This window comes from Pseudorasbora parva, chromosome 11 (genome assembly GCF_024679245.1).
Source record: "Pseudorasbora parva isolate DD20220531a chromosome 11, ASM2467924v1, whole genome shotgun sequence".
Classification (NCBI taxonomy): Eukaryota; Metazoa; Chordata; class Actinopteri; order Cypriniformes; family Gobionidae; genus Pseudorasbora; species Pseudorasbora parva.
The window spans coordinates 23495357-23521858 of NC_090182.1; the positions used below are offsets into that span (position 1 = coordinate 23495357).

The window sequence follows — 26502 nt, forward strand, 5'->3', positions numbered from 1 at the left end:
TGACTCAAGCTTTTTTTGCTCAAAAGTGAAGACCCAACTTTATGCATGTTTTGTAAGACCGTCCCGGGTTTAAACAATAATGCTCGTTTATCAAGTGATTTCACTTAAGGATGTTTAGTAAGATTAAACTCTAATCTGTGCAAACATTAAACTTTGCTGAAATTAAAAACCTTGATTTGGTCTCTACACTTCATTATGGTAACTCTGCTAAACTATAATTACTAAAACTAAAACTGAAACTAAATAAATAAAAACTAAATAGAAATGTATTTGCAAAATAAAAACTAAACTAAAACTAGCAAAACCATTTGTAAAACTAACTAAAACTAAACTGAAATTTGTAGCAAAATTGAAAACGATACTAAAATAAAAACTAATTTAAAAAAGCAAAACTATAATAACCTTGATTTGTATTAGTAGACGCTGCTGCCGCTTCACGTCGTGACTTCATTACCATCCGAAGTGTTCATTGTTTTTGGAATAATTCAACGGCCCATCCTTAATTATTCCTTACATGTTTCCTATGTGCATTAATTTGCTTCACCTTTGAACTCTGGTTTTATTTCTCTGAACTTCTCAAAAATCAACATCCATATCCTTAACATCAGAAAAGACTAAGACTCCTTGTTTCCTATTCAAACTGATGTAACCTAGGGTTCATTACTGAATCGTGTCTCAAATATGAGAAACGAAATGTAAATACAAAACATGATGTATCCTACCTTATAACTTATAAGCAAACCCTAGGAAAATATAGGTTAGTCATCACAGAGCTTCTGCTTGTTTTTACTATTTTGGTATGGAAGCATATTGCTGGAAATAGATAAAATGTGGGCTTTTTAAGAGACCACAGACCAGTTCTGGAGTATATATTTGCTTCAAAGCTGCACATCCAGTGAGACATGGGATGGTTGCGTGGTGAAAGGCCAAGGGGGAGATAGTCTGGCTATAAAAACTCAGATCAGAGTGCCAACAGATAGGATAACTAACAAGCTTTTCAACCAGAACATTTCACACAATAACTCTTAGTAAACATAACTTTGATTAAATTTCTAATAGGAGATGTATCTTCTAAGAAGAGATGTATCTTCAGAAAGATGCTGCACTGCAATGTCGCTGTAGGAAATGAACATTTCTCGAGAACAATTACAAATAGGCCAAAGGGACATGAATGAAAAAGATCAGACAATTTAAACAAAGAATAAGGACTTCATCTACAGAAATGTACACTTTTTTGGCATACGGCTAATTATTTTCTATACTACATAGGGATGCAAGAACTAATCGAATAAATCGATAAAAATCAATAATTAAAATCCTTGTGCATCTAGAAATACTTGAAACACAGTTTGCTGAGGTACATGACCCTAGTGCCCGAAAATGAGAACCATTTATTTTAAGCTTCAAGCGGCATGCACTTTGACAAATGTGTGTGTTTCTGCGTCCTCAGCGCAACACAATCACTTTACAGGTTATATCCACTGATCTATATATAAAACAGTTATATCCTCATCTGTAAATTAAACAAATTTACGCAAGTATAGCAATTTTGCATGAAAACGCATCCTGACAGTCTGTGTTAAACTTCGAACTTCACTGAATGAGCACCGGTACGGTGTCTGTCTGTCTGTCTGTCTGTCTGTCTGTCTGTCTGTCTGTCTGTCTGTCTGTCTGTCTGTCTGTCTGTGTCTGTGTCTGTGTCTGTGTCTGTGTCTGTGTCTTCCTGCAGAACATTCCTCTTGTGTGTTCCTGCAGAACATTCCTCTTATCTGGTATCAGATTTGTTTTTCTTTAATATAATTTTAATGTAGGGCTTTAAACTTATTTAGCTTAGTACCTTTTTTGCACATAATGTATAGCTATAGCACAATAATACCCTTTCAAAAATGAAACGTAGTTCTATTAGATCGTAAAACCATGTTTTTATTAGGGGTGCACCGATCCGATATTAGGATCAGATATCGGCCGCGATACTGACGACAAAGCTGGATCGGGAATCGGAAGGGGGGGTGTCGCAGCAGAACCTACGTCATTTGTCAGCTTCATGTGTGTCGCATGCTCGAAGCAACATGGAGCAAACCAGAGTCGGATGTGTAGAGATATTTTACGCTTGCCACTCCAACTAGTTCGTCTGTCGGCAATACTACCAATTTAATCCAGAAACACCATATTAAGGAGCACGCTGAATTCTTGCAGCTCCTCAAAACTAAATGAGTGGACAATACAGCCCAGCAAATAACTGCAGGATGCAAAGGATTAATTTACTGTAAGTGGTGACTGATAGTGGATTTGGATAAAGGTTAATGTAATGAACTGACGGTAACAACAAGCTGTTGATACTCACGCATCTTGAGGAGAAATCAAAAATCGCCGCTCACACATGGTAATTGCAGTAAACATTGAAAATATTACGTTTTTATCTTTATAACATATAGCTAAACAACAACATTCAACCAAATGTGCTGTTTTCCTGAATACCCTCACGATTGAAAATGTCACTGATTTCCTATGACAGCTCCATAAACAATCATTAAAATTAGTTTCTTACATTTTAGATGCAATATTGAGTGTTTTGGTTCTATTTCAGCTGTGAAAATAGTTCCAAGCAAAGATTAAGCAACAACCAAAGTTCCAAACAGCAGGGGCCTGTTTTTCGTACCTCGCTTAATACATCCGAAATGATTTGACAGATCCCAGATCTATTAATCGCAAGGGGGTAATCTAGCACTCGGAAAGCGTTCCACCCATAGGGGCGGCCATTGCTAACCAAGCCATCACCTGCTGTTAGCATCCCATTGACTCCCATTCATTTTTGAGTCACTTTGACAGTGAATAACTTTACATCAGAGGCGTTTAAAGACTCCATTTGTCCATTGTTTATTTCTAAAGAAACACGACAATGCATAAAAGGCTCCATTACCTTGTATCTTACACTATCGCCCCGCAGAAGCTGTTTTTGTAAAAATAGGCTAACTATTGCGTCATAACCAACGCGACTCTGACGCACAGTTGAGAAACTACCGTATAGACCTGAGGAGACGCTCGCAGGCAATCTTTTACTGTCTATGAGACAGTCGGGGGGACGTGGAGACATAAAGTCTGATAAAGTCAAGGGAGAAGAATGGAGAGAAGCCCATAGTGAGCCAAAAGCAACGGGAGAAAATATTTATACAACGGGATTCAGATTTCACTTTCCACAACTACTAGAAGACCTACAGCTGTCAGACAGGATGTTTACATCACATCTACGTCGTCAAGCTCAGTCTGAGCCTGCGCAGTTCGCTCAGCCATCAGGAAGTGAGTGCTCCTTTACTGACATCACTTAACGCCGTAGAAGTCAATGGGATAGCTCTGTCCATTTCTTTTACTGTCTATGATTAATCGTGATAGCTGATCTCTGGCTAATTTGGTTCTTCAAACTAATTTGCGGATTGGATTAAAATATTTGGATTAAGTTATCTGAGATCACTGCTCGTGCCTGTGTTCCCTGAAGAGGGCAGAGGCATCGATACTCGAAACCACGATCAGCACTGCACCGATTGGCTAGCGTCAAGTCAACACAATGACATCATATAATTAAAAAAGCCACCTGGCAAAAAACTTGTCAAAGAAAAAAAAGAATAAAAGACACACATTTCTGGACCTTTATAAGGAAACAGACAACAACCAAACTAACATAGAAGTTAGATAAATTAAATGTGCAGTTTTGATCAACATTATTTATATTTCCAATTTTATAATATTTTTACACACTTTACATTTTTATTTCAAAGTTGTAATTTAATTTTTAATTCAATTTGAAGCAGATTTGTTATGTGACAGTATTAATTAGTTTCTTAACAGTGAAGATTAAATTATCTGCATCTCTTGAGCTGCATCAAGCCACTCCCATATTATCCTTTATCACTCAAATTAATGCATGACGCAGATTAACTGCACAATGTGTGTAAACCTCCAATACAACTATAAAGTCATTATTCTATCACAATTCACAAATAAATCTCTCAATCAAGTGTCTATAGAATTATATGCAAATTTTACACAACAATTAAATATTATTTTCAAATAAACTTATACTTATTATTTTAAATTATTATTGCCCCTGGTTCAGTAATGAAGTCTTGTAATTAAGTAGCAGTGGCTGAGATAGATTTTAAGTATCACCTCAATCTAATCCTGTGTACATAAAGTCCAGGATGAGCTTCGAAGATCCGAGATCAAGCCAAATGGTCAACAATCAAATCCAGCTAACTGAGTTAACCACGTACGAAGAACGGGCCCCAGAACTATAACGCGTCTCACGTGTTCTGAATGATTCAGTGTTTGAATCAATCGGTTGAATCAAAGATTCAATAAGCTGTTCGTAAACGTTTGAATTAATCGTTTCAATTAATGACTCAATGACTCACTCATTAAGACTCACCTACTGGTGGTTTACTTTCCTATATTTTTCAACATTTATTTTATTCAAAAATACAAATCTCATAACATTATTTAAAGCTACACTGTGTGATATTTTCCCCCATCTAGTGGTGTAAAGGTATATGACCATCCAGTTTCTGTTCCTCTCAATTCCAATTTCGTTTTAACTCCTACGGTGGCCGATTTAGTCCAAGATTAACATGGCTTCCAGTTCGACCTCGTCCATCAGTGCCATCGAGTGTTAAAACGCGAAAGGAGAAGCTTGAATTTACAGGTATGTCCCTCTTTGGCTAATGTACTTTCAAGATGGAGGGGTAACATGGCGACCGGCATTCAAACCCCTCACCCTTATGTATTTTCAATTGCATATTATAAACTTACGAGAATACTTTATTACTTGAAAGAAGTAAATATACATTAAAGGGGGGGGGAAGCTCTCGTGCAGTAGCTCAGCGCTCGTGATTCTTTAGCTCCGCCCACACGATAGCTTTTTAGCACTAGCTCCAGCCGCTCTTTTTTTCCTGAAAAGACTCGGTACAGCCTATCTTTCTTTTATTAATATAATAAAACTAAAGACTTTTCAGAGATATGAAGGATGCAATACTACTCTATAGGTACTTAAGATTGACATGAGATTGACTATATTTTTGAAAGAACTAAGTGTTTTTAGCTAAGAATAAACTAAAAAAGTTACACCGTGTAGCTTTAATGCAGTAGTAATTTTTCTGGGTAAATTATTTAATTTGATTGTTAACATCCCTATAGTGTATAGATCAAATTTAAGAATATAATATGAAACCTGAAGCATAGCTTATATTTAATAAGATTAGGGGAAAATGCCCTTTATAAAGGTAAAATATCACAAATATGGAGATTTAAAATATGTCAGAGCTGATTGAACACTGAGAATATTGCTTCAGAGTAAGTTATATTTACAACACACTCTCTCACACGCACGCACGCAAATCTAACTTTTTTTCGGACAAGCAAATTTTTTATTCGGACAGGTGAATGACTGATTTACTTATCCAAAGGAGAAGCACATGAACATGCCTAATGTCGAGCCCACAATTGTTATATAACAAATTTATAAGAATTATTTTTATTTTTTATTATTTTTATTGTTTGGTAACTGTCAGATTACTATAGTATGTTTGACCAATACACTGTTTTGTTTCCACTGCTACACTTTATTTATTTAAAGAAGTTTGATTACATTCTATTTTAGATTTGAATTCACAATGTTTATTTTAAATTAAGAATTCAAACCTTTGCATACATCTGTTATTTTGTCTTATTATCTTTATTTCGTAAAGTCTGGTGCCTTTAGTCTCTTCAAGGAAGATATAAGGTGGAAGGTATACAGTTTATTATTAATTTAACAACAGTATCGGATCGGTATCGGGTATCGACAGATACACAAAAACCCAGGCATTGGTATCGGGACTGAAAAAGTCGGATCGGTGCACCCCTAGTTTTTATTATAATAAAACCATGTGTTTGTCATATTGATTACTATTTGTATATCCCACACAAATACCATATAGTTAAACTATGGATTTGAAGCAAAACTATGGTTAATTCATGGTTACCACTGAATAAGCACAATAATCCTGTTATTTAGGTATTATTGTACAACCATGGTTAATTTATGTAATGGTAGACATAGTCACTGTGTGTGTTTTAATAGCACTTAGCTGACACATTGTTTTGAAGGACAGCATTGGGCAGGATGTGGAATAATGTGTATAGTCAATAAAATAAAAAATGGGCCTTTTATCTGATTAATCGATACATCCGACAAATAATTGGCTAACTAATCAATTATCAAAATAATCGTTAGTTGCAGCCCTAATTCTATATTTAGCATTTTATCTAATATATATAATAATTGAACCAAATCGTGTTGAAGGGGAGAAATATGAGCAGAATGGAGTGGGGAAAGTATTGCAGTATTCTGCTTTTTGTAGCACTCACTACAAAACAGTGTATCGCGGGTCCACGCTGGCTTAGCATCTGACTCAGGTAGAAATATGAGACTAAAACAAACGTCCAGAGTTAAATCTGCACTTCCCTGATTTATGTATTTACCAGATGCAACTTAAGAATGGGACAAATCATACATCACTCCAAATGAGTTGCCTCTTGGGAGAGGGTTGCTGCAGACAAAATGCCCACAATAAAATAACCTGATACAGTAAGTATAGCTACTTCTCTGTCCAATTTCTAGAGAACACTTTGGTCGTCATTAATGGCATGGTTTTACCATACAGACAGTGAGTAATCCTGCTCATTATTTAATATGGTGTACATAATACATTTTCTGTGGTAGTATGTAAGATCTTTCTCTGTGACAGAGTGCCAAGATGACACTGTGCTGTTGTTAAAATCTGTGGCGGCAGCATCGTTTATTTACACCTATGATTATATAGAACTGCATAATCATACATTTTGTAACTCCCTACATTAAGATTAAGAATTAATTTAACATCCACCATGACACACAAAGTAAAGTTTCAAACATAAGTTGGTTTCTCCAGTGTTAGCATCTCATTAGGATGCATGACAATAATTAAATCAAAATCATTTTTGCATTCAAGTCTGCATTAGCTGCTTCATCAGAAGCCTTCCTTTAATCCTCCTACCCGGATCTTTCAAATCGGCCTCCACAGTCCAAGACCAGCCACTAAAGTTCGCTCCAGGATACTAAGTGCACATAGCCCGAAGAAATACAGAACCCCTCCCCTCCATCGCAGCTGCCCCCCCACCCAACCCGTTCTGAGCTTTAGTGTGGCCGCCACCACCGACAATAGCTTGCTTTGACAGCTTTGCATAATTCATGCGCTGCACTGCTCTCCCTGAGCCCAGCCCAGCCACTCGCTCACTGTGAGACAACGGGAAGAAAAAATACAGACGGGAAACAAGGGCACGCTTCCATTAGCCAGTGCCTGTTCCCACACTACACTGCTGCACCCTGGGATAGTGCCACTATTGTCTGGGGGTCGTCATTTTCACCACCCCCGCATCACGGTGGAGATGCGATGCAGCAGACACAGATGTGCACAGGCCTGGAGGAAGACACATCCACTTGTGTTCGTCTTTTTCAGTATTCATGACCTCAAGGCTGTGCTTTTCTTGGACTAGTCTGGAATAAGAGGTTTGCCGGTGAGATTTAATTTAAAGCATTAACGGTTATGTCAGATATTCTGTCTAAAATCACGCAACTAGGATACGCAACTTCCCCAGAGATGACTAAATGGTTTATTGGTTCTTGAATCATACCAACAAGACATCCAATATTTTCCTGAACGGCAAATAATTCACAAACCTCTTGCATTATGATGATGCTCTCTTAATATTTTGTTTTAAATACTGCATTTTCTCCTCAACTCAATGGGCAAAGGAAATCATTTGTGAAAATCTGTTTCGCTATAGGCCTTATAATGATTAAACAAAACTTTTACAACATTTGAAGAGGTGGGAGCAAGGTTATATAGGTCATGATAGCACACTCACTATCAGAATACAGAGATCACAGGTCTTATTAAAAAATCATTACACTGATGTGTCTCACACGGCACTGCCATAGGCTTTTTTTCTTATACCGTACGTTCTGAAGATAACTCCCCATGCTCTTATTTCCTGCATGACTATAAGATGCACAGGTTCAAGATGGGTTGCATATGTGCACAAGTTACATTATTACATTTAAAAAATTATGTAAAATACCAGTAAATTAAACAAAATGTTTACAGACATTACACTGTAAACATGTATTTTAGCGCCTCTCAGTCCCCAACAAATACTTTCAATTTATTAACAAAAAAAAACATTAATGAAAATTAATATATAATTAATATATATATTTAGAAGCATTCATTATATTATAATATTATTATTATAATGATATTATACAACATGTATTATATTTATTTTAAGTGAAACAAACTGTCGACGTTGGAAATGCGATGTATAAATAAACTCACATAAGTTACCCTCTGCATGAATCCCAATGTATAAGTTTTGCACATATTCTGCGTGCTTGGCATTAACTGTATTATAAGTCACTTTAAAGCAACACATTTTAAAAATGCACCACACACACACACTCTCTCTCTTTCAACTGGAGATGTTTTGCTAAACAGTGCAGGATCCTGTAATATCTTTTTGTGGTTACATAAACTTAAAGATGACTCTACAAGTTTTAAGTTAAATGAAAGGAAAGCAAAAGAGAGAACTGATGGGGGAAGGCTGTGGTGAAAATATTCAGCATTATAGAGCAAATGTAAAAACAGCAGGGAAGCAAATGAACAAACCAATTTGCCTTGACTTCATATCAAGATAAAGATTGAAGGGAAAATAACTTTGATTTCAACATGGTGGATTTTCTTGATAATGTTTTAGTAACATTTTCATCAGTAATGACCTAAAATGGTTTTCACCTCAAATTATAAGGGGATAATGGCCGTTCCTCTTACCCGGTTTTCAAATATTCAGCACCAAGTAAACCTCATCACACCGCACTATAAATCCTAATACAGATGAATGAACTAAACCCAATTTAAAAAAAGTCGTTTTAATTTCATTACAGAATATGATTTTTACCACAACCATTTCTCAACTCATTACTCATGTTCCCCTTTTTCTGTTTAATTTTTGTTCTCATATATAGCATTATCTTTTGACTGTCATCTCAGCGGGACATTAATGTAAATCCCTTGGTTCCAGAGCTGAGGCAGTTTGGAAGAGGGATACTGGCGAGTTTCATTGCCTGGTCAGCGCACTTCCTGCCTGTGGCAAATCATAGGCTGCCTCCAACACAGCAGGAGGCAGGCAAGAGAGCTCCACGGCAAATTGGAGAGTAGCGCGGGGTGGTGTGGGAGGGTGGGTGAAGAAGGGGGAAAAGCGAGAAATAGAGAATGAGAGAGAATTTAAGACTGGTAGGAAAAGAAAAAAGGATGTTATGGAGGTTGGAAAAGTGTACTGCAGGCAGCCAAGTCTGTAATGGACTTTAGGACATCTATAGCACACAGAGAATGTCTCTGACTTAAAGCAGTTCACTTACACACACACACGCAAGCACAATCCACAATGTTCTTATCCCTTAGGGTGAAATAAAATGCACGACACTTTCTAGATACTAAAAAGAGACAGAAATTTCAAGATACAGCTGCAATTGCAATGCATTACACCACTGGCTCTAGTAAAATCATGTAACGTGTCATGTAAAGACAGATGCTGCAGGTAGCAATCCATCACAATTCAGTACTAATAAGCACACAATGCATGAGAGACCTTGGTCGACATTTATTTTCAGCATGTCTCACAATGAAATGGGCCTGGTTTTTAGCAATAAACAGGTACGTCGCTAGGGTTTGATTACATTTTTGTGTCCTTCATTACAAGTCCTTAACAACAAACCAAGTTCAATTTAAAACACTGCATGCTGCCTTCATTGTAAAATTCCACAAACCACCTTATTGAAAAAAGGACTATTATCCAGTCCATGGATCCATCAAAAGCATTAAATCACTGTGTCTGCTTTTGCCGATACAGGACTTTAAGCAATGGCGACCGGAAGTAAACATAGCCGAAGAACACAAAAATCCCTAAGTGACAATTAAGAGGACGGTGTACGGTGCAATGGATAATTTAGTCATTTAATTGAACAAAAGAAGAAAAAAAGAAGAAAAAAAGAAAATGGTTGCTTAATTCTTTTGGTATTAAGTTATATACGGATACAATCAAAGTGCCACATAACTATACAATATTACATTTAGTTATCTAATCGCAAATCAGTTCTTCTCCGTAGTGGACGTAGACGGTTACTGTAGAACGTCATGAAGTAGCAGTTAAACAAACTAAACGCCAGAACGCCGTCGCCGTTCCATCAGCAGCTTAAAGTCCCTACTATAGTCCTTCGAGACTTGCATGTATTTGTGTCTGTGCATTTTTTGAAATCCTGATTTGTCCTCCGCTCTAGCTGTAGTGGCAAGCCAATTTTGAATGACACCCGTTTAAAGAGTAATCAATATGTGTAAAGTCTTGTTGGCGTGCTGAAGTTCACAAGGGAAATCAGATGTCAATTTGACCGTAGGATCCTGTAACAGCAACTGCCGGCAAACAGAACAACATCTCCGATTCATCTACAGTGCCTTTAAATTGATTAGCTGTTAATTCTCTGTGGTGGTAAACTGTGCTGCTTTAAGCAAATATTGAGCAAGATGTATCTGTGCCTGCCTCTTGGCATATAGACGTACTTGTTTGTTAAAGCATTTGTTTTTGTGCTTGTTAGTCAAAACATGTAATGGTTAAAAAAAAAAGAGAGATAAATCCAGTGCAAACACTATGAATGGATTTCAGCCAAGGACAATTGTCAGATCCTCCAGTTTAAAAATATAACATATGGGGACCTTTTTTTATAGATGATAAATCAGACTAATCCTTTACAAGCTGTGATAACCTGAACAATGTTAAGCCAACAGAGATCGGGTCTGTCCACTGTGATTATGCAAAATAAATATAGTGTAAATGTGATACACAGAAGCTGACGTGCTGGCAGTGTGTGTTTGTCAGGGTACATTAACCTGCGCCTGTTTGCTTAGCACTATTGAAATAGGCACTGATGGCTGAGCTTCTTTCATAGACACACGCAGTCTTATTCACTCTATCTCGCTCTCGCTCTCTCTCTCTGCGCTGGACTAAAAAATTCTACTTCACAAGGAGTGCTCAAGCAAATAAACAAATATTGAAAGAAGTGACCAGGGCTTTTCTGTTCAATAAAATGCCAAAAATGCCACTGTAGAATTGACTAGTCCTTCGGAGCATTTTTCAAACTTGCATCAAGCAGAACGAACTGCAAGAGACCAGTCGTAAAATGCTAAAATAATACAAAAAAACCTGAACACGGTAACATTGTCTAAGAGGCCTGCCATTATGATTTTTTTTCTCTCTTTAGAATATCATAAAAGGGACTTGATGGTGATAAAAAATGTTTTGAATTTTTCACTCTTCAGTAAAACACACTAAGAACGCCACATGTTTTATGAAGCAAGGAGCTTGTCTGAATGCAACCTTTCACTTCATTGAAGCTTGACTTATTCTCTTCTTTTATAGTCATCCTGAGTATTATTTGAACAATTTGATACAAGGTATTACTCTCTTCCCAGCTGAATATGTAATAGGTTACATGAAAGAGACAACATCTTTTAAATAAGCAACTTGACATTAGTGACCTTTTGTATTTTTCTTCACTCTCTGTCCTTTTTAAGCACCCAGGCGACATGTAGGCTTTTCACTAATCAGAGGATGATGCTGTTTTCTCTGCAATCAGGAGTCTACGTTCACAATGTGACCTCTATTTTTTATGTGCCAACATCATAATAGGAAATGGCTGAGAATTTGTTGAGCATCAAAACTCCATTGACTTATTTAAAGTGTAAGAAAAATGTGAATGGACCAACAGAATGTGAATATTAACCACATGCTGTTTAAGTATCATGATCAACATCATCTGAGCGCAAATCAAAATGGCAGGCCTCTGCTCTCTTTTCAGTCACAACAAATCCTGATGTTGTACCTACTACTACTTTTTTCCACCATGTTATATCACAATGAAGTCTTGTTTTTTTCTTCTTGTTTTTTCTGGCGTGTTAAACAAATATGGTTATGTAGGATGAAGACAAATGAGGTTTCAATCACAATATGTAGGCTACTTTTAGGAGTTGTCAACATTATAATTGAACAGAAATGGAATCCATTCAAATTAATCAATGTCAATGCAAAAAGCTTTGAAAATCTATTTTATTCATACCTTACTTGATAAATTTAAATAATCTGTATCTGGGTCTAATGAGAGCCTATTACTATAATCCTTGTTGAACTGATCTGATGAAGTTTTAAATCGTTTTGTGCCACTAGTACCCTTGAAGACAAATGAGCCCAATTAGTCATATGCTCATCTCCATATAAGTGATCTGGGACAATAATATATTACGGCAACCGCGTTTAATCGGTAACGCAAATGAATGGTTCAGTCACTTTTATGGACTGGTGGACTAAATCCTTTAAGGAGTCTATGAGCCAAGGATCAGATAGACCAGTTCAATCTGATAATTTCTCAATTCTCCTTGTCTCATGGAGCGAACACCGCATGTTCGTAATGTTTGTGACTTGTAATTGAAATTGAGCTATCACGTTTCATCTACGCTCCTTTATGCTACGGTTTTTAAAATTTGTAGCCTATATGTTAACATAGCCTATGTAAAATGAATAGACAAAAATGGTAGGCTAATTAACTTAACGATGCTTGTGTTACTGTCTCGCCCAACACTGGAACTTTGCTAGCAGTGTAAATTAGCAGTTACATTTTTAAATTTGATTTTTTTGTGATGATTTTGTAATATATAACTCTAAAATATAATGGCATAATTTATCGAATTACCGCTCGAAACTGACTTGTTCGCTATAGCCTAGGCTCAGACTAACTTTACTTCAAATTTGCTACTGTAAACCGTATTGATACCTACTACATTTATGGGGAAAAATACAAAAATACCCGCCATCTCCCCAACCTTTTCTTTTGGCTTCCTTTAGGGAAAGACAAGCCCTAAAATACACACCATAATCTGCACCATGCGTTTTATGTATTGAAGATACATGGTTAACAAAGTTACCTGTTTGAGTAGGCTAGCCTACATTTGCAAACATTTTCATGGCATGTCAAGTACGAGGCTGTGGGACGTAGGACAGGTCCTCAGTCCACTCCTAAACTATTCTATGCATGTATTCCATTCCCAAGGCTGAAAATGATATAATTTTCCTGCATCTGGGCGGAATTCAATGTCATTAAAGTGTATGAAGACATTTGAGTACTCCAACTTGCAAATTACGGCTGCAAACGGGTCAATAAAATAATCGCTTGCCTACTTAAAAAGGCTGTATGTTTAGTTATTAAAAACAGTGGTATCACTAATGTCTCAACATAATGGCAAACGTTAGCCAACTGCAACTACTAACAAGTCAAAGCAACATTAAACAAAAGTAACCTGACAATAATGTTTCTCATATAATTTCTTACCTCGTAAAAATCGGTTTAGATCCCCATTGTATTGGAACGAGATGAATAAAAACTTTACAGTATGTATCCAAACTTATTAAAAGCAGCAGCTGTGAGATGAGGTGAAATAACGGTTAGGACGATAAATTTCCCGCAGTCACGCCTTCCCGCGTCTCTCACAAACTCGGTGCTCTCGAGCTGGGGGAAATTCCTCCGCAAACGACCAGCCTCACACACGGTCTAAATAACGAGCCAACGATCTGGACCTGTCGAACCCAGAGGCACTAAGTCAAGAAGCGTTAGTTCTAGCGGTGTCAGAAACATGTGATGGAGCCAAGGACTGTACCACTCCTCTGTTCTCCCTGTGTGTGTGCGCGCGCTGCGGTGCTGATGAGAGGACGGGTCGTTTGCGCGGGATCCGCGCGATAGAGAGGCAGTGTCATTAACTTGCACGAGGACCCGGAGCATTGTTGAATACTGAACAAGTCTTGCTTTCTCTTTCATTCGTATGTATAATGTTATATAGGCTAAACAACAAGAATTTCAGTATAAATAGATAATACATTTCTGTAAATGGAAGGAAACTTAAATCCTAATGGTGTGTGTAGTTTATATATAAAATAAAAATTATATATATATATATATATATATATATATATATATATATATATATATATATATATATATATATATATATATATATATATATACATTTTTTATTTTTTTACTTTAAGTAACATAACTTTTTGTATGGAGGCTGATTAATGATTAAAGCATGTTAGCAAGTTAGCAAGTTTCTTTGTTTTACAGGAAAATATTTAGCAATCTGATGTTTTGATGATAAGTGCATTTTTTAAGCAAGTAAAATTTCCCTTTAGGTCTGTCTGAGGGGGTTAAAGAACTTCCAATAGGCCTACATATTTAACAAGCTACTAAAATGCCATTGTTTTAAATGGAGATTATGTTATGTTATAATTAAAACCAGCATAATGAAATGGCACTTGTCTTATGGCAATTGACTGTATTTCCTTCAAATAAAGCTAATTTTGCTTTGGTTAATCAGTTAATTAGCAGTACAGATGGTGAGGTTTCTATGTGGCATCATCTCCCTTAAGACTGGCCTGCAGTGGCATTTTTCATGTAGTTGTCCCTGCTTAGAGGACATTAGAGGGCCTTTTGGCTTTCATCAAAGAGCTGATGCGAAAAGCACATGGCATATGAATCACACTTTGACGGCTGTGAAATGACAGCTCTCACAGTAGCTGTGTGTAAAGAATGAAGATCATTAATTACAAAAGCCCCAGCTACTTAATCCCACTCGAAAGAGAGCTTGAGGCGTCTGTCGTTCCCTTTGCCCTCCTCTGTTTTTCGCTCTCATCCGATATCTCTTGTTTTCGCATCAGTCGCCCCCACTTCTCCTCCCCCACACCAGTGTAGCTGTCTTTTTCTCAGACTCATTCTTCTTTCTTTCTCTGCCCTCATATGCTTTCAGCTCTTTTCTTTTCCATTACAAACTCCACTTTTATCTCCTCATTCTTTCTCTGAATTACTCTTTTATCTTCTGTCGCCTTTTGCATGTCATGGAGTCCAGCGAGAAGAGAATCGAGAGTTCGAGTCCAGAGGTTTTTGGACTCAGCAGGGGGAGCGGTAGTGCTCTCCTCGCCCTCCTCCTGCATCCCAGCCCTCAGACCACATGCTGAGATGGAGTTATCTCTCGAGGCAAGCTGTTCCACTCACCAGAGCCTTGCATCTAAGTCTCCATGCCAAACACCAGCACATCAAACTCTCTCTCAACAGGAAGTGCTATTATCTGCATGAAAGCCAGCTTGATCAGTAGCTTGCCTTGTACCGCAACTGAAAGACAACAACAGAAAAGTGATACGCTTCTATCCGCAGAGTAGCCGAGCTGGGCCAAAACTGCAGTGCACACTCGTAATGTTTCACCATGTCTATGAAACGTATGAAAAATATTATGAAAAAGGATTTTAAAATCTACCACATTGAAGGACGTTTATTGTGATTGCTGTGTGTATTATACAGTATAAGACAAGATACTAATATTTGGCATTGACTGAGACTGAGTTTATAATGTCTTTTGCTTCTTACTGGCAGTAAATGTGTCGCCATAAAGCATATTACATATTTGTATCCTATTCAGAGAGACATAATAAACATCAAACCTACAGGATTTCCAATTAAACTTTATAACAAACACTCTAAAGGTCACTCCCATTAAACTCTAATTCTTCAACAGAGCTTCTGCAAACATTGTTCTGGAAATCTCTGCTTGAATCTTTAAAGCACAATTTCTGGGACAGTACTAAATGTCTCCTATTCCAGCTAATCCATCACCGCTGGACTCATTTGTACCCTCTAGTGGGGACAAGTAACACTGTAATTTCTCATTAGATGAGGGCACATCTGTCTGTTTGGGGGGAAAAAATGATTTAGACATGAAGTCTGAGGGTGATACATGCACAGAAAACCTTTTGATATGGATGTACTCAAACAAAAAACTATTTCCATTGATTGCAGTGTTAGGGTTATCCTCAAGACTCTTGTCTCTGGAAATACCTGAGAAATATGCCAGATTTTCAGGAAGGATACATAATAATGTAAAGTTAAAAAAAACCTTTTTCTGCCATAACAAAGACTGTGTACAAGATACCAAGACGAAGTTTACTGCATAACCATTTACTGATACAAAATACAATACAATATTTTAAATGCTAAAATTGCCTACTTTTCAGCTTTATAGGCATTCTAACACAATGTATGCATCATCACATTCGACTCTGAATAGCAGCGTTATCAACATCCTGCCTGCATCCATGTGAATGGACTGCTACCAGTCAACTTAATTGAACTTGACAATGAATCTCACTACATATAGTAGGCTATGTTACCTTCTGTTTTAATGTACAACAGTATCTGTGGCGGTGAAGCAATTGTGAGGGCCAGTGGCTTGCAAAGACTTCCATGGGGGCGGGGGCAAATCGCAAATCTTGGCAAAGAGTTACGGTCCATGAGCGAAAATGAGCTGCAGTGTGTTTAAGTTACTCTCAAAAGATGAATATACCAAACTAAACTGCTAAAGGAGAAGAGCTTATTGTACTTTTGTATTCGCTGTTGTTGTGGTTGGAGCATATTATTCTCTGGATGTACTTCAAACCTAAGCAGATCACATTAGCCTTGTCTAAATTTACATCTGTAATTTATGCTGTTGTATGCTTATTTGTTTTATATGATGATTTGGTGCTCAAGAAACATTTCTTATTTTGGCTACATTTTATTTTACAGTATTTGCACTTATGTACTTACCAAGTACTGGGTAATATAAGGTAACTGGATGGGTTAAAGCGGCACTATGTAATTTTCCGTCCGCTAGAGGGCGCCTATTCAAAACAAAGGTGTAGTTTGATGATGCCAAGTTTAAGCTCAGAATCTTGGGACATGTGGTCTTAACCTCACAGCCAAAGGAAAATAGGATTCGGGCAGAAATCATGTTCATGGATGCGATTATTAGCATTACTGTAGTATGAAGCAGAGCAGGACAGAGTGTTGTGAAGCTGAGCAAGGCTGCTGAAACAATTGTTACGCAAACACACGCCTCGCAAGCAAAAGGACTTTTATTATGACGGGACACAGTTGCGAGCACGATTTCCACTTTTCCGTTCATGAGTATGAAGTAACGCAGCTCTGTTTATCGTATTACATACATTTAAGTGTGTTTAAAATGATTTTATGACTTCACTCATAAAAGTACGTTTGCTTAGAGGCATCTATGACACATTCACACTGCTAAGATTAAAGCGTCTCTGCAAAATAAAACTGGAAATCGAGGATAACGTAGACGTGATGCAATTGAAATGCGACTCCCTCAGACGTCCCAGCTCCTTGGTTAAAATAGCAATTTTCTCACAATTTACAAATAGTTGGAAACATTTGTGGTAGCTGTTGTAAGAACTCAACTGAACAAAATATATAACACTGGCCTAGTGGTTTTTGGATATTTTTAACAGCAAAAAAATACCACACCTTTAAGTATTAGTTTACTTCAAAATGAATATTTCCTGATAATTTACTCACCAGAATGTCATCCAAGATGTTCATGCCTTTCTTCAGTGGAAAAGAAATTTAATTTTTTTAATGAAAACATTTCAGGATTTTTCTCCATATAAATGCAATTCAGTGGCAACCAAAATGTTGAAAGTCCAAACCAACGCAGTTGCAAATGGCTTTGAAGGGCTTCAGAGGGCTCTGCATGATCCCAGCTGAGGAATAGGGTCTTATCTAGCAAAAAATAAAAAAAATAAAAAAAATCATATACTTTTTAAACACAATTGTTCAACTTTTGCTGGTTTGAGACGCTCCAGGCATTACGTAATCGCGTTGGAAAGGTAACGCTTGACGTAGGCAGAAATAGGCTACCACCCCATTGTTTACAAAGTGAAAGTGCGAAGCATAGACATGTATTCGGACCATGTGACATCACTGTACTTTATAGCATTTTTAAAAAAGGTTTTAGTCCATGGGCACAGCAGCCACAACTACCAGAGAAAGATCAACAAAACACTTAAGAAGGTTCACAAAAAGGTTACAATATACCTGGTATACAATCGTCAGAGAAACACAGAATTACACATTTTTAGATTCCAAAGGTTATATCGGTGGAATAAATGGTTGGCTTCAGAAGGGACCACTGGCAGGCAAACAGCAAATGCACAAAAATAATAACTACTGGACTGTCATATACATAACATTATAATGAGGACACTATTTTAACATTGTGAATTCTCTGGGTTTGGTTTTGTTGTTGTTTCAGTGTGGTGTTGTGTAAACAGTTCATCGGAGTAACGTACATATTCTGTACATTAGCACATAAGCGTGCGTCACTTATGCAGTAGAAGTTGTAATATTATTTAGTATAAATATCTGCTTAATCTAATAGATGCATTTTGTTGAGTTAAATATTCTGAAGCACTTGTACCGTATTATTTTTTAGCTTCAGTGGAGCATGCACGCTCAAAAAGCAATGCAAAACATTAATAACTGATTGGGGCTGTGATATTCATAACATAATTGTATACACAATTGTACTAAAAACATGAATTATGCGGGCTCAGTTGCCGTGTTTTAGCGGAATGAATGCATCAACAAGCTCTTCAGTTTATAAGTGTTAACTTAATTCTCTTCAGCACGCACAGCTCAAACAGCATGTTCAAATAGTAATATTAAATATATAATAAAAAAGTGGATGCATTATTTTTAAATTCACTTGTATGATTTGATTAAAAAAAAGAATTTCCATATTGTCCATGCGGAGGATATTTAATTTGATTTATCCATGGCATATGCATTTTGCTTCTTTATATATAGCCTAATTTTGTAAATTATCAGAACATTTTAATTTTGATGTGAACTTAACCTTTACGGTTAGGTTTAGGGGGAGGCTCATGGTTAGTACCTTAGTTATAATCAATCAATCAACTTTATTAATATAGCGCTTTTACAATGACGATTGTTTCAAAGCAGCTTCACGGCGTTAAACAGGACAATATTGTAACAATTTGATTTGGCTAGTCTGATTTGGACAGTTTACAGAATTAAATATGACCTAATTAATACATTTAAATTGTATATTTAGTTGAATAACTTGGATCATAATTTTAGTGTCCCAAACTGAGAAAGCCAAACCAAAGGCGACAGTGGCAAGGAACCAAAACTCCACCAGGGTATTATGGAAAAACATTAACCTTGGGAGAAACCAGACTCAGTCGGGGTGCCAGTTCTCCTCTGGCCTATTATTAAACAGTGTATAATTATTATTCTGCCAACCCTGCAAGTCATAAATAAAATTAGATAGGAATATTCTACATTTGGGGTATCATGCAAGATACGGGTATATAATAAGTATATAGTATGAACATGGGGAACAGGACTGTAAAATAAAGTGCTACCCTTATTATGTTACAAATCAGGTGGGTAGGTCAAACTCACGAAGGCGACGGAGAACTTGAAACAGGAAACTTTTAATAGAACATCACAGGAACATCCAGACACACCACTATACAAGAACGATGACAGACAAACACTGAGGGGAAACTGAGAACTAAATACACAGGGCTAAACGAGGTAATTAACAGGACACAGGTGATAGACATAACTCATTAGGAAGACTGGGGAGAAACTAGGTCATGGCGGCTGAACTCAAAACACAACTAACACCGCAGACAGGTTATATATGTAACATATCATCAATGCTAAAAACAGTTGTGTTGCTTATTATTGTGAAAACCTTGATCAATTTTTTTCAAGATTTTTTTAAAGGAACAGCACTTACTTGAAATAGAACTCTTTTGTAAGATAGTTTCTTTACCATCACTTCTGATCAATATACTTTATATTTTCTTACTGAATAAAAGTATTAATTTCTTAAAATATAAACATATATTCACTGACTTCAGACTTTTTAAAGGCAGTGTGTGAACAATTCACCAACCACTCATCCCTCTATAACTGTATTGTTCCATGTTTAATTCATTTTAACAGTGATTTCAGTGTAGTCAAACTAGTCAAAATATGCTATTTGAACAGTTTAAAATGGCTTTTCTCAGAAATATAAAACAAAAGGAGTTCTGCAATAGACTGGCTCTATAACCTGACATATTGGACAAGCGTTTAAGTTTGATGGATGGAAAAAAAGTTGCATTCCCACATACAATATAACCTATGTACTTGTCACAGCTCTGGTTGTTAAGCACATGCACGACAAGGAAAATTAAGTCACTTTAAACAGTCTTTAATAAACACAAATCCAGAGAGATGAACACACAACCAAGCCAAAGACATAAACAATACCCAACAATCTAAAGGAGTACAAGCATTAAATACCCTGAGCAAAACATGGATAATTAAAATCACACACACACACACACACACCAGAATGGAATGACAAACCAAAACCGTAACTATGACAACAAACTCGACTCGACTTGCTGAAAACAAAGTCCAAACAGGGTGAGACTGTGATATTACGCCCCCTTCCAGAAAGGCGCAACCTCGCACCAGCAGATGACTGGAGGAGGTATCAGTGGGGTATCCAGGGGTGTTTCTCAATATCCCCCGTTTACTTGCTACTCCGTCCTCCTTTCTAAGACACGGAAACAGACTAATCTCAGCCATTGTGCAGAACATCTAAACTCTCTATTTGCACCGCTAGGAAGCGAGGAGTGAGGAGGTTCTGAGGAGTCATAAGTAAGGATACACAGGTGTATCGACTAAACCTGATGCGCATATTAATTCTCCTTTCCTCTTCACATCTTGCCAGTTTATGAATTGGTATTGTTATGTTTACATGTATAAGACACATGTACACACATTGTATGTCAAATTTCATCAAATGTAGGACAGTGGCAGAATTATATCAAAGAACAAGAAAATGAAAGAAAATTAAATAAACTGAAATACTATACAATAAATAAAAAGCAGTTAATAACTAGGAATAATTCATTGGTAATAATAACTGGTAACATGAAAAAAATGTACAGACAAAATATAAATTATTATCTCTAATGTTCAAGAATCCTGATGTGCAAGCTAAATCCAGCAGTGTAAAGTCATCATTAATTGATGATGCTTTGAAGTGACGATAAAGGGAGCGAGGATATATCATTTCACTTGATTAAATTCATCCGTCCTTGCGTCTTTTCCTTGCGTCCTGAAGAGGTGGAGCTAAGACATGAGAAAAAGAAAACAAGGATGTGCAAATAAGAATTGAGAAACACCCCAGGAGATGGAAGCAGGGATCCGGAGGGCAGAGGTGAAGCTGAGGCGATTGAAGGCAGTGGCGAAGCTTGAGGGAGAACAGAGCTAGCCGGATTCGTAGGGTGGAGGGCCGAAGAGCAGTGAACAGCCCGCAGGATCCTGGTCCGCTCAGGCTCCGGGATAGTTTTCAAAGAGGAACGAACAAAGGCAGTTTTAAGGAAAGTTTTATTAATGGGCAAGATCGAGGCATTCTTCCACATGTACCTCAAGGGAAAGATCTCCCTGCTCAAGGCACAATAACTGAAATGAGTCCATGGTGGTAGTGGGGGGGGGGGGGGTGTCCACAAAAACATGACACAAGGATGGAAAAAAAAATCTATAAAGATATTGCAGCCAGTGGTGTATTACAGTTAATTGTAATTAATTACTGTACGTAATCATCTTTTTGGCTACTTTGTAGTGCTACTGAGTATCAAAAATATTAGCAACTTTTAATACTGACTATATGACTATTTTTGAACAAGAAAATGTACTTTTTACATTACACATTGCACAAATTGCAATACATAACTACATTTACACATTATAATTTGCATGACACCTAGCTTTTTCTGCAGCAGTTTGTTTCTGCTATAATCACCATCTAAGGACAGTGAATGTACGTTATTGTGTGTTTTGCCTTTACTTACCCAAACATGTCAACTTTACTTTAATTGAACGGAGTGCATTAGTTGATGAATCTGTAGGATTTGAGGGCACACCAGACACAACTGATCTTCAGATGATTTGTTCAAATATAATTCCACACAAAACTAACGATCCAACACTCTAGACACCAAAATCAACCATCTATCGCCAAAAAGACATAGGCTCCATTCTGTATGCAGCCAAGCCACACAAAAAAAACCAGCTAGTACTTTACAGCCCTGCAAATATTGATTCACAACAAAATAACGGCCGAAGTTGTTTGACTCCCCAAAAAATAAATAAAATAAAAAATAAAAAAGAGTTAAACCAGATTGCCATCGTCTCAATACCCACAGTTAAATTCACAGGAAAAAACTCACAGAAACTGTTGTCACATATAAACTGCTTCAAATCACAAAAGGATGATTGTCAGACTTGCATTCAAACAGCCTTCAACCGCAGAACTGCTTTAATTCTACGTGGCATTGATTCAACAAGGTGCTGAAAGCATTATTTAGAGATGTTGGCTCATATTGATAGGATAGCATCTTGCAGTTGATGGAGATTTGTGGGATACACATCCAGGACAAGAAGCTCCCGTTCCACCACATCCCATGATGCTCTATTGGGTTGAGGACTGGTGACTGTGGGGGCCATTTTAGTACAGTCAACTCATTGTCATGTTCAAGAAACCAATTTAAAAATGATTCAAGCTTTGTCATGGTGCATTATCCTGCTCGAAGTAGCCATCGATGGGTACATGGTGGTCTTTATGATGGGATGGACATGGTCAGAAACAATGCTCAGGTAGGCCGTGGCATTTAAACAATGCCCAATTAGCACTAAGGGGCCTAAAGTGTGCCAAGAAAACATCCATGACCAATGAATCCATGTTCTCATTCTGTTTACGCCAAATTCTGACTCTATCATACCATCTGAATGTCTCAACAGATATCGAGACTCATCAGACCAAGCAACATTTTTCCAGTCTTCAATTGTACAATTTTGCTGAGCTGTGCAAATTTTACCCTCTTTTTTCTATTTGTAGTGGAGATGAGTGGTACCTGGTGGGGTCCAGTGGGATCCGCCTCAAGGTTGTGTGTGATGTGGCTTCACAAATGCTTTGCTGCATACCTTGGTTGTAACAAGTGTTTATTTCAATCAAAGTTGCTCTTCTATCATCTTGAATCAGTCTGCCCATTCTCCTCTGACCTCTAGCATCAACAAGGCATTTTTGCCCACAGGACTGCTGCATACTGGATGTTTTCCCCTTTTCACACCATTTGTAGTTCATTTTTTTCTCATTAATTTACACAGCACCCCATTTTGACAGAAAAACACTGAATTTACATTTTTGCAGATAAAAAAAGAAAGACTGACATATCACATGGATCTTAAGTATTCAGACCCTTTGCTGTGACACTCATATTTAACTCAGGTGCTATCCATTTCTTTTGATCATCCTTGAGATGGTTCAACACCTTCATTGGAGTCCAGCTGGGTTCTGTGTTTAAATATACTAACTGGACTTGATTAGAAAAGCCCCGCACCTGTCTTTATAAGACTTTACAGCTATCAGTGCATGTCAGAGCAAGTGAGAATCATAAGGTCAAAGGAACTGCCTGAAGAGCTCAGAGACAGAATTGTGGCAAGGCACAGATCTGGCCAAGGTTACAAAAAAATTCTGCTGCACTTAAGTTCCTAAGAACACAGTGGCCTCCAGTCCTTAAATGGAAGTTGTTTGGGAATTGGCCATCTAGGGGGACGGCTATCTATTGGGGGGAGAAGAGCCTTGGTGAGAAAGGTAAAGAAGAACCCAAAGATCACTGTGGCTGAGCTCCAGTGCTGCAGTCAGGAGATGGGAGAAAGTTGTAGAAAGTCAACCATCACTGCAGCCCTCAAAACATGTTTCTACTAAATACTGAGCAAAGGGTTTGAATACTTAGACCATGTGATATTTCAGTTTTTCTTTTTTAATAAATCTCCAAAAATGTCAACAATTCTGTGTTTTCTGTCAATATGGGGTGCTGTGTGTACATTAATGAGAAAAAAAAATGAACTTAAATTATTTTAGCAAATGGCTGCAATCAAATGCCGATTTATGTTTTTCTCCGTGGGTGCTCATGGCCGCACGCGCCCTTTAAAAAAAGACGTAACAAAAGTAGTCAAATATTTTTTTGCATTTCAGAACCTTAGGAAATGGACAGCGGCCGACACGAACACACACACCTATTTAATTGATAATAAAGCCGTAAAGTAGCATATCTTTCAAATCAGGACAGTGCCACTTCTCACAAATACAGACAGGTTTGGAGATGAAAAGTTTAACTGAGACGTAACAGCGATCAGCTTCGTGGGAAATTAAGAATCAATGTCACACATGTCCACACAGTAAAATTGGTGGATAGGATATTGGAGCAGGCGACTGACAGCGACACATAGCACCAACTTCAATGTTTAATTTTAAATGAATGTAGCCTCCTGGCAGTCTGGCACACATGGGTCCTCGAGCCCCGGAGCACTCACGGTATCAGCGCCTATGGCTGCAATATAACAGAGGGAATAATTCAAGGGGGTCTGAATACTTTCTGTACCCACTGTATGTGTATATAATGGTCACATGTATTGGTAATGGACATGATATAGAATTATGCATGAATTTTTTTTGTAGAATGTATCATGTCTCTATGAGAAATCATGTCTAACTGTACTCTGCAAAATAGTGACAAGTTAGGAGACCAGAGATAATTCTTGGTGAGGGATGGGGACACAGTCACCCCTGAACCAAGAGGACACTATAGTTAGAACCCATCCAGCAGGAAGGGCAGACATTGAGTTTATAATCTAAGAACACAAACAAAGAATTAGACAAGAGTTTGAGTTAATCAGATGACAGAGGCCGAGACCGGTCAGAGGCAGACCAAGACACGAGAAAATGGGTTAACAATTTAATTAGACCATCTAAATACTCTCATCTCTCTTTCCATTCTTTTACTTAGTTTATTTTCTTTCTGTTGAGTCTCATGTTCTAAGTTAAGTTTTACTTTTATTAAAAAAAACTGCTGATCTATGTTACCTGGCTATTGTAGTGTTTTACTATTGTGTGGATGTAACTCTGCAGCAGATATTAATATCCACACAATAGTGAAAGGAAACATTTCGCTTTAAGGAAACTACTTTTACTCAAGTATGGTTTTCAGGTACTCTTTACACCTCTGTAACTCACTTTAAATCAGGTATTCTGTCACAACTCTGGTTAAGCACATGCACAAAAAGGAAAATTATGTATTTAATAAATCCAGAGATGAAGAGACACAACCAAGGCGTAGATATAAACAACACCCGACAAACTAAAGATGAACAAGCATGAACTTAAACACACTGAGTAAAACAAGGATAATTAAATCACACGCACCCGAACTGAATGACAAACCCAAACATTAACTACGACAAGAAACTCAACTTAAAATGGTAAACTAAAAGTCTAAACAGGGTGAAATTGTGACAGCACTTCCTGTTATGTACAATTAATCTCTGTTTGAGATTTATTTGTAAATAATAATTAAAAATAACTATAATTCTGCTACTACCTTTGACAGTATTTGAACATTTCAAAACCATAAAAAGTGTGATAAAATGCTTTCTTTGAATAGTGGTCTATTAAAAGATGGTTAGAGATCACAACAGTAAAACAAAATTAACCTGACATACACTATATACAGTAGCACATCACTGAAGAATTACATTTTCGAAATTACTGACACACTCTACAGTGACCTTGAGTTGGCATTTCACAGAAACAGTGTTTCCTAATTAACTCTAATGTCTCTAGATGGCTTCCAAAGACTCACCATGGCATGGAGTAACCTTCCAAATATAGTGTGGTTAACAAGAGAAATTGCTTCATCTGAGGTGACAGTTTTCAAAAACTTGGCCATTGATGAGCTACTTACTGCTGAAGCTTAACTATGCTCATTGTGAAACTGTGTATTCTAATTAGACAATGTAACAAGCCTATTATCTGTGAGCATAAGACCAATGATATCAATTATACATACAAGACATACAAGACTTGTGTATATATAATTGGCTTAAAATACTTCTTAATGTGCAACCACCTAACATCATCCAACCAGGACACACTTGCAGGAATAAAAGCAGAGAATGCTTGTTTATACTGTGATCTCCAAGCATGAATCTGAAAGCCATGGAGATGAATGACCAGTCAATAGTGATCTCCATAATCGTTAGTCCTTTGGTGATTCATCAAGCCAATGACACTCGTATCCCTAATACCACATTTATGCAGGTTTGAGCAGAGGAGATTGCGTGCTGTGATTTTCTCCAAAATGATTGATTATATCCAGCCTCTTTTGCCCAGTGTGTGTATGTGTGTGTAGATGAGTAACTGAACGAATGAGCGGGTAAGTGAGTGAGTGAGTGAGTGAATGAATAAGAGATCAAGTGTGTGAAAGTCCAAGAGAAACTGAGACACAAACCAGACAGAAAAGATTTAGAGAGTGAATAATCTATCATTTTGCCTAAAACACTAAGGGAAAGTCATATTT

At 37.3% G+C, this 26502-nt stretch overlaps 1 protein-coding gene across 2 annotated transcripts in view; it reads right to left on the reverse strand.

Annotated features, from left to right (window-relative positions):
- si:dkey-237h12.3 (teneurin-3) overlaps nt 1-17595 on the reverse strand; it is a 174619-nt gene extending 157024 nt beyond the window's left edge. The window contains exon 1 of one of the 2 annotated variants that reach the window (XM_067457431.1): nt 17570-17595. In XM_067457431.1, the coding sequence (XP_067313532.1) occupies nt 17570-17580 (11 nt within the window). In that variant the 5' untranslated portion in view covers nt 17581-17595. Of the gene's footprint in view, nt 1-13501; nt 13907-17569 lie in introns of those variants that run through there. The other variant, XM_067457432.1, reaches the window with a different exon arrangement.
- Nucleotides 17596-26502: the final 8907 nt, after the last annotated feature.